At 39.8% G+C, this 17466-nt stretch overlaps 1 protein-coding gene across 1 annotated transcript in view; it reads left to right on the top strand.

Moving 5' to 3' along the window:
* Gpc3 (glypican 3) overlaps nt 1-17466 on the top strand; it is a 393667-nt gene that overhangs the window by 19600 nt on the left and 356601 nt on the right. Inside the window, exon 2 of the mRNA XM_048335774.1 lies at nt 15000-15161. Within this exon, the coding sequence (XP_048191731.1) occupies nt 15000-15161 (162 nt within the window). The remainder of the gene's footprint in view (nt 1-14999; nt 15162-17466) is intronic.

Genomic DNA, 17466 nt, shown 5'->3' on the forward strand with positions numbered 1-17466 from the left:
ACTCTCCGGGCACTGCATGTGCAAGCCTGTATTAGGCTCTGGAGAGCTCTTGTGTTTCAGTCACCTACAGTATAATGAAGGAATGGAGTTCCTATGAGCACTTTTGGAGTTTTTTTCAGTAAAATCATGGGGCAGGGGTAGTGGCTGGGGAAAATCTCCAAATCACCTGTTTGGGTTATTTATTTTTGTTTTTCATTGTTCCTGAAGAAAGCGAAGAGGGAAAAAAGTTACCACTGAGTATTATTGAAAAGACTTTTATGTGTTGCATTGATAACAAATTTTCCTCACGTTAAGAGGAAAAGCAACTCAGTAGTGTGTGTGTGTATGTGCATGTGTGTGTGCGCATGTGTGGTTGAAACAATATCCTTTAGCTTCCAACCTCAGGTAACTGAACACTTCTGGTGTCTCCAGCTTGCTTATGGCTGCTTTGCAATGTTTTGCTTGTCAACTCCCTTTCCTCTACTTTCTCCTCCATTAAGTCTCTTCTACAGAAAGGATTGCCACCAAGGCTAGACTTCAGTCACAGGCATGAGGAGGGCCAATTAGTGAGGCCTTTGATTCCTATTGCAAACTGTGGGCAAGAGGAGGAAAATCTGTCCTTCCTACTTCCTTCACATATTCCAGCAAGTTGGAGATGTCTAAAATTACTGGAGCATTTACACAGCGATTCCCCAAGATGGCATAAATGCCACAGTACTGGAGCACGTCTATGTAGACGCTGGGCTAAGCTGAAGGGATGGGGGGGAGGAAGAGATCAATAGCAGCGCTCCTCATTCAGGGAGCAGGACTGAGTGATTTTCTTTTTGCTTGCATTTTGCTCAGGTGCAGTGTTGTATGTTGTACTAACAAGGCAACGGATTCCCTTTTCCACAGGTTCCTATCATAGCAAAAGATATAATAGAGGGCACAGATTATTTACAGTGGCTGAGAATGTAATTACAAGGTGCAATGGCTTGAAACGGAAATTTAGGTTAGCCATTAGAGCCGCAAGAAGCATCTTTAACAGTCAGGGCAATTGGGCATCGGAAAGATTTGCCTGGGAGCTGATGAAACAACATCTCCAGAAATGCTGAGGCCTAGAGCAGGGGTAAATGTGAAGACAAGCCTAAACCTAAGGGTTGGGCCAGAGGCCCAGACTGATAAGCATCTTTCATTATTAACCTGGCTCCCTTTGTGATTGTTTAATTGCTAATAGCTTGCAACATTTTTTTTCATGCACTCAAAGCATGCCTAATTTGTTAAGTCTAAGAAAACAAGTGTCTTTGAGCAGTAAAAATAAGGCATTTGGATTGGTCTGAACACCCTTTCAACAGACTTTCAGGACTTGGGGCCAACAGCTAAAGCGGTACTATTTTTTTTTCTTTTGCTTCTGCAAGGCCTTTCAACTCTTTATAATGTGTAACTATTGTTAAAGTACTATTTGGGGGCCCACCTTCCTGGAAGAGTGCTTGCCTAGCATGTATAAAACCTTGGGTTCTAGCCCCAGCAAAGCAATAATAACAAAAATACTATTTGGGTTCTTCTAATATTACTTTCTCAGGGATGAATCTAAGTAGAATTTGATTTGGTTTCTGTTCCTCTTTTTCTGGATCTCTACATCCTTTTTTTGGGCGGAAGGGGCAGTCCTGGGCCTTGAACTCAGGGCCTGAGCACTGTCCCTGGCTTCTTTTTGCTCCAGGCCAGCACTCTGCCACTTGAGTCACAGCGCCCCTTCTGGCCATTTTCTATATATGTGGTGCTGGGGAATCGAACCCAGGGCTTCGTGTATACGAGGCAAGCACTACCACTAACTAGGCTATATTCCCAGCCCCTCTACATCCTTTTTTTTTTGACACCTCCTTCAGTCCCTGTCCAAGTATTGTGGGCTGCTTCCACTTGCTCTCTTTCAAGTCCTCCTTCCCTGTGCTGGAGGAAAATCTTTAGCCTCAAATTACAAGGTCAATCCTTAACAGAGTGTTGCACTTTGAGACAACACTGGATGAAATGGCTTAACCTGCCTCTGATGAAACAATTCCGATGGTGCTAGGTGGGTGCATTTAGTGAGACAGTGGGGGAGAAAGTGCACTAGTTTCCTACGGCTGCTATAACAAGTCACCTCAAATTTGGTGGCTTAAACCAACACATATTTGTTCTCACAGTTGGAAAGCCAGCAGCCCAAGATAAGGTATCAGCATGGCTGCACCCATTCCAAAGGAGCTGGAGGAGCCTCCTTCCTTGTCTCTGCCAAAGTTTGATGTCTCCTTTGCTATGGTTGTATCACTCCAATCTCTGTCTCCATCTTCACATGGCTTTCCATTCTTCCTGTGTTTCTCCTCCATAAGTCTCTTAGCAGGACAACTGTCACTGGATTTAGAGCCTAACCATATAATTCAGGATGATCTTATCTACAGATCCTTAACTTAATTATGTCTGTAAAGACCGCTTCTCCAAATAAAGTCACATTTACAAGTTCCAGAGATTGAGGATATAAACATTATCTTTTGCAGAGACACCGACCTAGTATACATATGAGCTTTCTGGAGCCTCTTGAATCCCCTCCCTCCATTTATCAGTGCTTTCTGCTCTAAGCTGAGTGGTTCCAGGGATGTTTAAAAAGTTGGTTGTGGTGTCTCCTCTACAGCACCCATACTATGGTAGAGTGTGTCTCTGCTTGTCTGCTTTTTGTCTGCTTTCCTGTTTATTTACTCAGTAAAGCTCTACCAAGTTGTTTTTACCAAAAAAAAGTTGGTTGTAAAGAACTCAGAGACAACACCTAGGCCCTGGGTTCAAGCCCCCACAATGGACAAGACAAAACAAAAAAAGTTGGTTGTAAAATATCAGGGCATTTCCCCCAAAGGAGTGGAGGTGGCAATTGTTGTCAACTCATTTTTCAAATGATTACGTTGAAAATGTGAGTAATAGAAGTCACTCTGGATCAGAAGAAACAGAACCGGCCACTACATTTTTCACCATGAGCTTGATGTCTTACCTTCTGATTGTTTGGATTTTTTTTCTTAAAAAACATATTTTTCGGGGCTGGGAATACGGCCTAGTGGCAAGAGTGCTCGCCTCATATACATGAAGCCCTGGGTTCGATTCTTCAGCACCACATATATAGAAAATGGGCGGAAGTAGCGCTGTGGCTCAAGTGGTAGAGTGCTAGTCTTGAACCCCTAAGCTCAGGGACAAGTACTCAGGCTCCAAGTTCAAACCCCGGGACCAGCATAACAACAACAAAAAAAACCCCTTACTTTTCCCCCTGAATATTTTAGCCACAGGAAAACAGTGATTATTTACAATGTACCTCTTATGAAGTTCTTTCATCTGACTTGTAGGATCAAGGTGATGGCTCATTTTTTACCATCTACAGCTTTCCATCTAATCTTTGTGATGTGTGGAAATATCATTGACAGGAAGTTTTGGTGCCAGAAACATCTATGAAACTAAAGACTGCTTTTTAAGATCATATTCACTGAGTTTTATGTACAACTTGCATGCCAAGTAGTTAATACACGGTTGTCACAGATGTCACATTACCTGAAACGTTATCATCTTTGTTGATTACAAAAGGACCAGTTCTAACATTTAGGAATGTGGGTCATCTGTCTTTAACTATGTTGTCACAGTGTGTCAGAGGCAACTTGGATGTAGGAAGGGATTAGTGAGTTAGAGTATGGCTCTTGAAAGTTCTCTTGAAAGCTACCTGCTTCCACCTTCTACCCAGTGCAGGAGTATCTCTGATGTTACTACCTAAATTATGCTTGAATGCTTCAAGAGACAGGAAGCTTGTCATGGAAAAGAATCAGGCTCTCTTTGTTGACTGGTAATTAACTCAGCAAGCAGTTATTGAGTGTACATAGAGCAGGCCTTGTCAGTGAGTGCAAACCTGGTCCACAGAAGCTTACAATCTAATGGTAGAGATAAGACAAGTATACCAATGGCTAGAAAAGTGTAGTTTGCAATAATAAGAATAACAGTAATAATAATAATAAATAAGGGTGATGATGATGATTATGAAAAAAGGAAAAGAAGAAAAGAAGGGGGCTGGGAATATGGCTTAGTGGTAGAGTGCTTCTTGCCTTGCATACATGAAGCCCTGGGTTCGATTCCTCAGCACCACATATTTAGAAAAAACCAGAAGTGGCGCTGTGGCTCAAGTGGTAGAGTGCTAGCCTTGAGTGCTCAGGCCCTAAGTTCAAGCTCCATGACTGACAAAAAAAAAGAAGAAAAGAAGGGAGTAGAAAGTGTGCTGAGAGGTGATAGCTCATGGGATTTATTTGGATGTTGGAGGGAGGAGAAATATTCTAAAGAGACACCAGAGAGACTTTGTGAATGTAGTTTTAATAGCTGAAGCTAGGAGAAGAACACTCTAGGGATAGGAATCGTATAAGCAAATCAGGGAAGCAGGAAATAGAAGCTTGTGTTTGGGGACCCATTGACTGAGAGTTGAATTTAGTCCTCACACACACTCTGAAGGGTAGATGTGGTCATACCTATTTTGTAGATAAGTTGAGGCTCAGAGATAAGTAATTTGCCTAAGATCACGCAGCTCTTTAAGTGTTTTACACCATAGCCTGTCTACTTCCAAAGGCCTTCCTTTTCCACTCCTTCCCATCCTATCAGGACTCTACCCTTAGGCAGCCTCTGGATACATAGATGAGTTATTACATCGGCTATGGTGCTATATTGCATGTATGGGGTTATTATATGGGCTGCTATAAAGCTTGCTTGTTGGACTTAGCTAGGTCCCATATCCTATTGACAAAGTCAGAGTGGCCTATGTTGTTCTCCAATCCGATGTTCATTTTCTTGAGGAATTTTCTTCCATCTAAATAGACAAGAATGCGTGGGTGGGGATATGTGAATATTTCTACTTACGGAAGTTACTCCAATAGGATCAGTTAATGCCCCCCCACCCCAGCTTTTTTGAAAAACAAAACAAAACAAAACAAAACTTAGGGCACTCAAAGTTCTAGGTTTCCCTCCAGTTGAAACAGGAGGGTATCAAGCCCCCACAATAGGCTTGATGATGAGTTATTTCCCTGGAAGAACTGAAAATGTCGTAGAGCCAAGGCATACTATAGAACTATGAGTGGAGTTAGAATGCAAGAAGTGTTTTTCTTTTATAAGGATGGAGAGGGTCATGAGAATTCAAAGGACAGAAAGCCTTTTGGTATGCATCTCGTTCTGCTCTCCAAAAAATTCTCTCCAGAGAGAATCAAATTCAAAGGCAGCTAGGAATCATCTTGTAGTGAAGTTCACATAGCTACTCATTTCTGATTTTTTTTCTCATCTTACCAGACTCCTTGGCAGAATCTGAACATGTCACCCATGTTACACCCCAGGGCCTTCGCTCCACTTTCTTGGAGGCTTTTGAAGAAGTTGGATGATTTCATCAGAAATCCACATTAGAAGTATCTTTTTGGGGCTTGGTTGAAGAAGAGTGTAGAGGCAGGAAGGCCACACTAGAGGTTATTATCATCTAACTAAAAAGGAATGAGAAGAGACCATGATGGAAAGAGGAGCATAATGAAAATGACTGAGAAAGGCAGAATTAGTGGAATTAGATGGCATTTGGCTAGAGCAGAGGTAGGTGAGTAGCTAAGGTATCTGAAATGATTTAGAGGTTTCTAGTTAGTTGAGGAGTCCATTTCCTAGACCCATCAATGAACTCTAGGGCAGAAACTGTACCTTGTTCATTATTATATTCCTTGTGTTGGGCATAGGCCTTGACACAATGTAAGCATTCTATGAAGGCTGAATGAATGAATCATTCACCATGTTGGTAGTCTGAACATGATTCAGTGAATTTGTATTCCCAGAGCACATGGTAATTGCTGGTTGGGAATGTGGTCCAAGGTAGGGGGGGCGGGAACCCTCTTTGTGGGAGATTTGAGTGATCTGGGGATTCAACCTTTAGTGGGCATGAAATGATATGTAGTTAACTAACAGTTGGCAGAAGAGATAAAGGTAATTCATTCTGTAAGTCTCAAGTTTAGAGAATGGCTTATTTGCAGGGTTGCTTTCAACTCTTTGTCCTCCAGGGTGGTAGGGACATTTTGGCCAGTCTTTTTACAGAAGCACGACCTGAGGCATAGTATTTGATTGAAAGTCTGAGCTCCTACTACCTCGGTGCGCTCTTTGCAAGGTCACGTTGTCTCAGGCTAAATAACAGAAGGATAACCTTGAGCTGGATTGCCTAAGATGATTTCTTCCATCAGCAATCATCACTTTCCCCATCGGTTTCAAATGCAGCCATTTCTTTCATCTGTATTCCTATCTTGATTAGTGAGAAATTAATGAGCATGTAAGATTTGATTTAGATAATGATTAATTAGAGGAAAAGGTGCTGTTCTAATAGCAAGTCACTATTATATCCTAAGGAAATTAGTTAATATTTTTGGATGGCAAATTAACTTGTCCTCCATTAAAAATACCTTTTAAAATGCTTGATATGTATGTATGTATATATATATATATATACATATTTGGTTCATTTATACAGCAACCTGTACTTAATCTTTTGGATAACTTTAATGGGCATGTATTATTTTGTCAACAAGTCATGAAGCAAAAGATTTTGGATGCCATTAATTCTTTTGTTTAATATGCCTTAATGATAGTATTACATTATTATTTTCAGCACTATATACTTTGGTTAGAAAAAAATCTGTTCATAAAGCAATGAAATGTGTCAAATTATCATATATATGTATGTATATATATATATATATAGAGAGAGAGATTTCAATTTTCATTGTTACTGAGCCTTGATGATTCATTCTCTTCGGTTGCTGTTTGAAGTGTAAGGATCAAGGTCTACATTAATATTTCTTCTGTTCTTTAATGTGCTTTAATGTGATTTTTGACAATTTATTGTCATTAGTTAAAATTGTAGTCTAGTAAAATAACCAACATATAGAACATAATAAAGGCAATTAGAGAATCTGAGGACTGGAAGTGACCTTAAGGGGTTATTTAGTCCATTTCCCAATTTCAGGCTGTAGGACTAATCTTCACATACAACACTCTTTATCATATTATGCCTCTACTTGAGAACCTCTGGTGGTCCATTATTCCTTCTGAGGTCAAGCCCACAGGCCTCTGCCTGCATTTAAGATTCCTTGCATCTGGGCCTGACTTACCAGATAAACTAACTATACCCCACATTCCAGTCTGACTCCAAGCAGGTTAGCCCCACCCCTCTGTTCCAGTGATGCTATCCACATTTCACTCACTGACTTCTCCAGACTCCCTCCATGTTTTATGAGCTAGCCCCTTTAAATCCGAAAGCCTCTTGTGAGCATTTCCTTTATTTAGCAAGTACTGTCTGTACTGTGTATTTAGGAAAAATCAAGTTTCTTGAGATAATTTGCAAACAATAAAAGAACCCATTTCATGTGATTTAAAAAAAAATCCAATGTGTGTATCCATGTCACCACTACTCCAATTAAAATACAGATTAGTGCTAGCATCTCAGAAAATGTACTGCATATCTTGTCACATAACTATATACCATCTTTAACTGTTCTCTAGCTATTTTGGGGTGTGAAAGTCTGGTCTCTCAGCATGACTTTTTTTATTTGTTTAATTTAATTAACACATTTTTGAACGTTTAATTTGTACCAAGAAGGCAAAGAGTTTTGTATGCATAATCTTAATCCCTGGAATAAATCTACAAAATATTACTGATAATCTCACTTCTTAAGTAAGGGATATAAAATATAGAGTAGGCTACCCATGCTTGCAAAGCTAGCAGATGGATAAAGTAAGGACCAAATTGTGAGCAACTTGGCATGAGGGGGGTATAAAGTATTTTTTCTCTTTCTTGTCCATCAGTGTCCACAATGCTAATAGGCACCTACTACTTACCAACTTGGAATAAAATCCAGTTGAATGGGAATGGATACATTTAAGCAATCCCTTACATATACTTTCCTCTTTCAATTACGGAAAAAGCTTAGGCATACAATGGAATCCAAGTGAGTTTGGTGAGCCTAAGGCTTCATAGCAAAAGGAACTTTAGTTCCAGTCCTGGTAAACGTGAAGGAAAACCAGACAGCAATAATATGGCCCAATCACAAGAGCCTATGATGAGAGTCAAGAAGGCTAGGCCAGGGCTGGGGATATAGCCTAGTGGCACAAGTGCCTGCCTTGGATACACGAGGCCCTAGGTTCGATTCCCCAGCACCACATATACAGAAAACGGCCAGAAGCGGTGCTGTGGCTCAAGTGGCAGAGTGCTAGCCTTGAGCGGGAAGAAGCCAGGGACAGTGCTCAGGCCCTGAGTCCAAGGCCCAGGACTGGCCAAAAAAAAAAAAAAAAAAAAGGCCAGGCCATAGATAGCCAACCTAGAAGAGATCTTCTGGATTAAGAGCATGCATCGGAAGAGAAACTTCTGTGGACCATCTGTGGTTAGTCTCTGGAAAGTAAGGCAAGCAGTAAGGGTGTCCAGCTTGGGTACACATGGGAGTAAAGTATGCCTATTTGGCTGTAGGACTCCAAATGGGATCCAATATGCAAGCAAGACATTGTTTCAAAATAATTACAGATCTGTACTTTATAGTTCCTTCCAAGTGAAACATCTATTTGGGTATCTCCAACATGTTCAGACATTGATTTTATAGTATTTTCCAAAGAAGATGTAAAGTTTGGGAGGTTATCTGTCTCCACTCCTTTTTTCAAACACAAACACAACTCAAAGATCTTGTTAGTGTTCTCAGTCTAGTACCCTCATTAATTCAACAGTAATGTGTGTCAGGCTGAATGGAATTACTGTGGGATCCCAGAGGAGATGGGAGTCGTGCTCCGCTATTGAGGAACTTACAGTGTAGGAGAGGAGATTATAGTAAGAAAGTACTTCTTTTTGTACCAGCGTTAGTGCTTCAACTCTGGTACTCAAGCATTCACTTGCTTGGCCTTTTTGGTTCAGGCTAGTGTTCTACCACTTGAACCACACCTTCAGTTCTGGCTTTTTGTTAGTTAGTTGGAGATAACAGTTTCACAGACTTTCCTGCCTCAGCAGGCTTCGAACCATGATCCTCAGATCTCAGGTTTTTGAGTAGCTAGGTGTGAGCCACTGGTACCCAGCTGGAGGTATTTCTTAATCCTGCAAAGTAAATGTGAACTAGCAATTCTATAATAACTTCAGTTAAGTGGTTTTTTTTTTTTTAGCACTGGAGAATACAAATTGTTAAGCTGAACCTTTGTGGCTCAAATAACCAATAACCTTTATAGGTTGGTTGAATAGTCAATTGCTGGGTCTTTTCCTTTTCTACATTAAAAACTATAATGCTTGTCTTTCTTCCCACTTCTCAGCTGAATTTCATTTTTTAAAAGCAATAGGTGAGCATACTTCATTGACAAATGTGGTTTCCTTGATCTAATAGAGGGCTATTTCCTTTTAGCCTTTTATTCCTCATATACTTAAAGAATGCTTTCTCCTTTACTATGTCTATTGCTGGTCACATCTTATTTGTGAAATTGACCTCTTGGTTTTTATTCATGTAAGTATGTGGTAGTTCTCACTGCACTTTCTTAGTCATTTGTACTTTGAAGTTTTTATTCATCCTATTTAGGATTCAGTTCCCAGAACAAGTCTTTGTTTAGTTGATAAGGATTCCTTCTAAATTCTTTCTCTCTTTTTAATTTATTTATTTCAAACAAATGTTCGTGGCACTGAAATGGTTATATTTTACTACTGACATTTTATTTAGACATGTCTAGCTCACTATGGTGTCTTGTGAAGTTTTTTTAAAGCTTGTCTGTGAGTTATATGAAATTTACTTAGAACGAAATGTTTTCCCCTTTGGTATGATTTCCTTCCCAGATTGGAAACCTTGAACTCTTATCATTTTATGGATGTGTTATTTCCTCAAATCTATAGCTAACTCGTAGCTCCTAGATCATTTTTACTGGTGTTATTGATTAACCAGGCAGTGATAACTGAAAGGGAGGGTAAATATTGCTATTTAGACACTTAGGTTTGGAACATAATACCTTTCTTCATGACATTTGATGTGTTTTTTTTTAAACCCATTTGATGTTTTATTCCTTTCAATATTTTTAGCTAACCTGTTTTTTGAGATAGTGGAGATTTTCACATGGATGAGACTTGGCCCATTCAGGAGAAAAGTACAATGTGGAAATCCTAAGTAAATCTGCATTGTATCATAGGCAAGCCAAACTGATGGCATGGTAATTCGAAGTCATTCCTGAGTTTCTGTAGGTACATTGAATAACCATTTGTTACCTTCGAAGATCTTAGCAATTCCTACTCCAAAGATGAATGAGCTGAGCCTTTGTTACTCCTTAAGGAGCTGGAGCTGGTGAGACTAGAAACAGTGCTAACAGCTATCCACCCAGCCAGATAAATTCTGCCATTTTTGAGAACTGGAAGTCATCATCCATGGGAATCTAGAAAGACACATAGTTTTCTCTACAACAATTAATTTTAAAAAATTTTTATTGTCAAACTGATGTACAGAGAGGTTACAGTTTCATACGTTAGGCATTGGATACATTTCTTGTACTGTTTGTTACCTCGTCCCTCATTCCCCCCTCCCCCTCCCCTTTTCCCTCTCCCCCCATGAGTTGTTCAGTTGGTTTACATCAAACAGTTTTGCAAGTATTGCTTTTGTAGTCATTTGTCTTTTTATCCTGTGTCTCTCGATTTTGATATTCCCTTTCACTTTCCTAGTTCTAATACCAGTGTACGCGGTTTCCAATGTACTGTGATAAGATACAGTGATAGTGCAGGTACAACCACAGGAAGGGGATACAAGAGGATCATCAACAATAGAAGCTACGGTTTCACATGGCATGGTGAAAGGAATTACAACGGTGATATAACAGTCGTTTCCATAACATGGAGTTCATTTCACTTAGCATCATCTTATGTGTTCATAAGGGTATAGCTATTGGGCTCTTGTGATCCTCTGCTGTGACTTGCCTAAACCTGTGCTAATTATTCCCAATAAGGGAGACCATAGAGTCCATGTTTCTTTGGGTCTGGCTCACTTCACTTAGTATAATTTTTCCAAGTCCTTCCATTTCCTTATGAATGGGCCAATGTCATTCTTTCTGATAGAGGCATAGGATTCCATTGTGTATATGTACCACATTTTCCTGATCCATTAGTCTACTGAGGGGCATCTGGGTTGGTTCCATATTTTAGCTATGACAAATTGTGCTGCGATGAACATTTACAACAATTAATTTTATGAACTTATGTAAGCTGAGGAATTTTTAAACACATAGCCTATGGGCATCAGTTTACCCAGAAAGTAAATAATATCTCGCTAAATGAACAGGATCTTGATCTAAGGAAAGATCTTCTATGTAGGATTTTTCTAAATCTACACATGTGTCCCAAGCAACCTTGTTTAAATTTAGATTAGCTACCCTTCCCCAAGGGGGCTCTTTCCCTTCTCGGTCCAGTAACTGCATCCGTTTCTACTGCTAAAATAACACTGTATTTTGTAACCTCATGTAGAAAGCACACTGTAAGCTAGAAGAAGATCTTTTTCTTTTTCTTTTTGTGCAGATAATCATAAAGCTTTTAAGCTTAGACCATATTTAAAATCAGTCTAAAGCTTGTATATGAGATTGACATTTATAGGAGATAAGTCTGAACTTTGTGTCTCCAGACCCCAAATTGTATTTTGACATTAAATATCACCTTTCCACCCACTACTATAAATTGCAGTGCTGGATTAGGCGTGGTGATACGTATTAGCTGCGTGTCTTTACTACCTTTCTTGGCAGCTCCCTTGAGAAGAGGGCAGGGGAGAGCTTAGAGGCCATGCCCTGGGTTCCAGCACTGATGTCCTATGAGGTATCAACTGATGAATTTCTTTCTTAAATTAATCAAAGAAAACGTACACTTGTACATTAATGCCATGAGCAATGGGAATTCCTAGGGAAATAAAATGCTGTAATAAAAAGAAAACTTCTGGAAACTTAAGCCTAACTAGTCCTCCCCCTTTATTAAAACCTCAATTTTTGAAAAGCTGTTAAAACATCTGAATATGCATTTAAGCCTTACTTCAGTAAGATTTATTGAACCTTACCTTGCTGAGGATCTTTAGGATTTTGGGGGATGTCATGTCCTCTATACAGTTTATCAGCACTTTGTTGAGCTCATTTACTATGACGAGGTGTTTATCTCTCTTACTCCCTTGAGCCAGTGAACTCCCTAGGGGCTGGGAACAAGTTTCTCTTGTCCCTTCTTATACCTCCAGTGTGTAGCGCAGTACCTGGCATGTTAAAGTGGCTCCTTTGCAAAAGGACATGATAAGTGGATAAGCATATAATCCATTATGGAGTCAGATGTACAATAAGTTTATTGGGGGGAACAGTTGAGATAATGGAAACACTTTGGATAAGGATAATAGAAATTGGAGTCAAGATAGAAGGAAAGGTTGAGTAGAAAGAATCATAGACCAAAGAAAGTTTTCCAAAATCATGGGGGAATCCTTAAACCAAAGTCTTCCTTGGGCAAAGTTCAGAACTTTGCATTTTGCCATGCATGGTCATACCACGGGATAACAGTCCCTAAGGACTACTACTGCTCTGCAACATGGTGGTAAAATCAGAGAGCAACAGCTGGACCTACTACTAGTGAATTATTTCCCATGGTAGGACATTGGCAATGCACATTATCAGGGTCACCACAGAAGGATCCCAATCAGTACTTAGTGAAGTGAGAATTTGAGTAAACCAGAACATGGACAGTAGAGTATGTGCATAACATGCATGAAGTTCTGGAATGAGGGGCGGGGAATTTAGATCAGCGGAAGAGCGCCTGCCTGGTGAGCGCAAGGCCCTGAGTTCAGTCCTCAGCTCTGGAAAACAAAAAACAAAAAACAAAAAACAAACTGTGAAGTTCTGGGATCAATCCTCAGTACTTTAAAAACAATAACAAAAAACACAGGAGTGGAATAAAGAAAGTTGATTTGATTTAATAGCCATTGAGCTTTAATATTTGAGAATATTGGTGGGCATTTAAAATCATGGCACTCTTTCCATCATTCCTCAAATGTTGCTTTCTGGGAAAATAAGGCCTCCCATTTATAAAATACAATAGTTCTTGTTACCACCATATTTCATATCTCCCCCCCTTTTTTTTCTCTTAGAAACAAAAACATTAGGACTGGGCCTGTATTCTAGCTACTTAGCAAGTGGAAATCAGAAGGATTGTGTTTTGAAGCAAGCCCAGCAGAAAGTTAGTGAACCCTTACCTTATACAACAAGCTGGGTGTGGTTTCACATATGTGTAATCTCAGATACCCAGGAGACAGAGATAGGAGGGGATAGTAGTCTCAGGTTAGCCGGGGCAAAGGCATGAGACCCTATCTGAAAAATAACTATAACAAAATGGGTAGAGAGGGCTGGGAATATGGCCTAATGGTAAAGTGCTCGCCTGTATACATGAAGCCTTGAGTTCGATTCCTTAGCACCACATATATAGAAAAAGCCAGAAGTGGCGCTGTGGCTCAAGTAGTAGAGTGCTAGCCTTGAGCAAAAACAAGCCAGGGACAGTGCTCAGGCCCTAAGTTCAAGCCCCAGAACTGGCAAAAATCAAAACAAAACAAGATGGGTAGAGATTGTAGCTCAAGAGAGGCACTTGTCTAGCAAGTGTACGCCTGAATTCAAATCCAAATTTTTTCCTGTCCTGGGGCTTGAACTCAGGGCCTAAGCACAGTCTCTGAACTTCTTTTGCTCAAAGCTACTGTTCTACCACTTTAGCCATAGTTCTAGTTCTGTTTTTTTTAAAGTTAGATATATGACTCTCTTGGACTTTCCAGCTCAGGCTAGCTTTGAACAGAGGTCCTCAGATATCAGCCTCTTGCATAGTTAGGATTATAGGCATGAACCACCAGTGTCCAGCTACTGCCAAGTTTTTTTTTTTTACAACAAGTTTTATTGAAGTATAATTGATATGTAATTAAAAGCTTGTTTTTAAAGGGAAAGGCTTGACAATTGTGGCTTGTATATACACATTAGGCCATCACTACAATGAAAATAATATATTGGTCTCAAACTTTTCCTTACCAACCTTGGCAATCCCTCCCTCCCACTCTCCTTCCTACCTTTCATCCATTTATAATACTGAACTGCTTTCTCTCACGATAGATTAGTTTCCATTTTTTAGTGTCTTCTAGGAATGGAATTATAGAGTAGTCACTTTTTGTGGATCTAACTTCTTTCATTTAGCATAATGTTTTTGAGGTTCATCATGTAATAGCATGTAGCAATGCACTATTCCTTTAAATGGCTAAATAGAATTCTATGTGTGGATGTGCCGTAACTTACTCCTCCTTTTCATTATTTTGTCTATATTACTAATCAACACTGGCACCATGTTTAATATATTTTAATTCAGTTGTTTGTTTGTGGTCTCCAGAATATAAACTCCATGAAGACAGGCATTTTGCTATAACCATTGCGATTAGCATCTATTTGTTGAGTGACTTGCATCTTACTCTAGATCTTTCATAAAAACAGCAACAAAGCTTTGACAGATAGATAGATGTTCGGATAATTCCTTCTGAAAAGCAAGCTTAGAGTGTCCAGACATTTGGAAATCATAAATGGAATTTAAAACATTTTTTCTTGGTTGTGTTCTTCATAAATTATGATCAGGAAAAGTAAATTATAGAAGTGAAGATTGATCTTTTAAGAGACAAATTAAATATCGGTGTTCAATGACATGTATTTGGTGGGACTATAAAATTAGTTTATGCAGAATTTATGAGTCAAACCGAGGCAATTAATTCTGAGGGTTATTCAAAAAGAACCAGTTATAAGGACAATTGGTGAAAAGTAAGAATTAATGGACAGTACTTTTGAAGAATCAAAATTTGGCTGTATTTTAAACGAAATGTTTTGCCTCATTTGCGCGCGCGCGTGCGTGCGTGTGTGTGTGTGTGTGTGTGTACGTGCATGCATGAAAGAGAAAGAGAGGGAGAGAGAGAGAGATTGTGCTTACTGAAACATGAAAACCTTGTTTGTTTCAGGATCAGATTTGCAAGTATGTCTCCCCAAGGGCCCAACATGCTGCTCAAGAAAGATGGAAGAAAAATACCAACTAACGGCTCGATTGAACATGGAACAACTGCTTCAGTCTGCTAGTATGGAGCTCAAGTTCTTAATTATTCAGAATGCTGCGGTTTTCCAAGGTGAGCTGTGGGAATCATTGTCCATGTGTTGCTCAATGGTATCATTCTTTGGGTTCTCAAATGCTAATTAATTTATAAATTACCATTTTAACATGAATACTTCATATAAAAAACCTCACCCACTTAGAAATCCCAGAAAAACGAAACTTCATTTTCATCTTTGCAAAACAGGGCTTGTCTAAAATCATTGTCCCAGGACATTCTGTTTCCCTGTATGCATAGGTTGTCTATCTCTGCCCAGGGAGTAAATGTTACTTTCAGTTAGTCCATAAGACTTGGTTAAAAACCACAAAACAAACAGTTCCCTTAAATTGCAAGGTCAGTTTTCTCCAGGAGTTTAGATTCCTGTGGAGCATATACGAGTTTAGATTCCTGTGGAGCATATATGAACTCCTTCAGACCACTAGGACCATGTCCATTTAAGAAGGACAAGCTGGCTTATTGGTCAGACATTCTCTATTTGTGTGAATGGTTACTTCTCCTTTCCTTGAGAATCTCAGTTCTTAATCTGCCTCTGTTAGGACTATGAAAGAAGCTGTTGTGGCCTTGTTAGACGAGGTAGCAAATTATGTTATTCTTACTGACTTCCAAGACTTATCATAGCAGCATGGGGGAGAGAGGACAGGGAGACAAGCTCCTTCTCTCAGTTTAAAGACTCAGATAGGGGCTTTAATGATCATGGTAATGATGATGGTGGTGGAGGGTGGTGGTACAAGAAGCGTTTTTTAACTGCTTTGCATGTAGCAATTCATTCTATACTCACAACATATTCATAAGCAGGCATTAGTGTCTCCATTATCTACATGAAGTCCACATCTTACACCTTACTCAGGCTGCGTCTTAGGACTGGCGAGATTAATTATGGAGTTGGGAGTTCCATTTTACCCCTCCTTAAATACACAGAATTAGTTGCTTTGCTGGCCCTGGAAAGAGAGAATCTGAATCAGATATAAAAACAACACTTCTATTTGATATGGCAAAGCGTTAGATTGATAGCGCCTTTATTAGAGTTCTGTGTATCTTTTTTTTTTTTTTTTGCCAGTCCTGGGCCTTGGACTCAGGGCCTGAGCACTGTCCCTGGCTTCTTTTTGTTCAAGGTTCGCACTCTGCCACTTGAGCCACAGCGCCACTTGTGGCCATTTTCTGAATATGTGGTGCTGGGGAATTGAACCCGGGGCTTCATGTATACTAGACAAGCACTCTTGCCACTAGACCATATACCCAGCCCAGCACCTTTATTAGAATTAACCTCTGAATTTTAAGGTGTTTTTTTTTTTTTTTTTTTGGCCAGTCCTGGGCCTTGGACTCAGGGCCTGAGCACTGTCCCTGGCTTCTTCCCGCTCAAGGCTAGCACTCCGCCACCTGAGCCACAGCGCCGCTTCTGGCCATTTTCTGTATATGTGGTGCTGGGGAATCGAACCTAGGGCCTCGTGTATCCGAGGCAGGCACTCTTGCCACTAGGCTATATCCCCAGCCCCGAGCATAGCTGATTTTGTGTGTTATAATAAAATTCTTAGAATTGGCTAAGAAAAGTCTTCAAATTAGCTAAGAAAGCATACATTCACAACAGTTTCTTGTGTCAAGCGTCAGGGGGTGTTAGGTTGATTATATGAAATACAATCCACAAGCTCAAAGCATTTGTTAACCTATTTAGGCTGTCAGACTCTTAAGAAGAGTTTGTTGAGTCTAACAATTTGGCAATAGAACGAATAATTGAGGTTGATTTAAAAAATACATATACCATGCATGTATGTCTTAGATTGGCTTTAGAGTTGAAAGTGGGGTAAGAAGGAAAATGATAGGAAAATTGGGTTAAAGTGGAGGGCTGAGTCTTAGTCTTAGGGGGCATCAAGGTGCTTTATTAGAACAGAGTGTGAGAGATTTATTTCTTGTATAAGTAAGCTCCCCAGATATTATCTTACAACCATCATTTGGCTAGATGGGCACCATAGAGTGATGACGACAGGGGATGTAGAACAGCTGTCACGGCTGGCCATCTGAGGCCCTGAGTGTCCTTATTTATATCTACTCCTGTGCTTAGCATATTATGGAATTTTTAGGGCCTAGAACAGCATGAGATGAGGAGTGAAAATAAGTTGACAGTATTTTGATTGGATTAGATTTCAGATATGGCCACTGTGGTATGAAGACTGAATGGATACTAGATAAATTAACTCCATTCTCTTCTCTCCCCCATACACCCACTTCCTTCAATCATGGAGAGAGGCAGAAAGATAACCTTACCAAAAAATGTGAAGATAATTAAATAATGCCGAAACTTGTTTTAGTTATCGCTTTGAAACCT

The sequence above is a fragment of the Perognathus longimembris genome, chromosome 28 (genome assembly GCF_023159225.1).
Source record: "Perognathus longimembris pacificus isolate PPM17 chromosome 28, ASM2315922v1, whole genome shotgun sequence".
Lineage (NCBI taxonomy): Eukaryota > Metazoa > Chordata > Mammalia > Rodentia > Heteromyidae > Perognathus > Perognathus longimembris.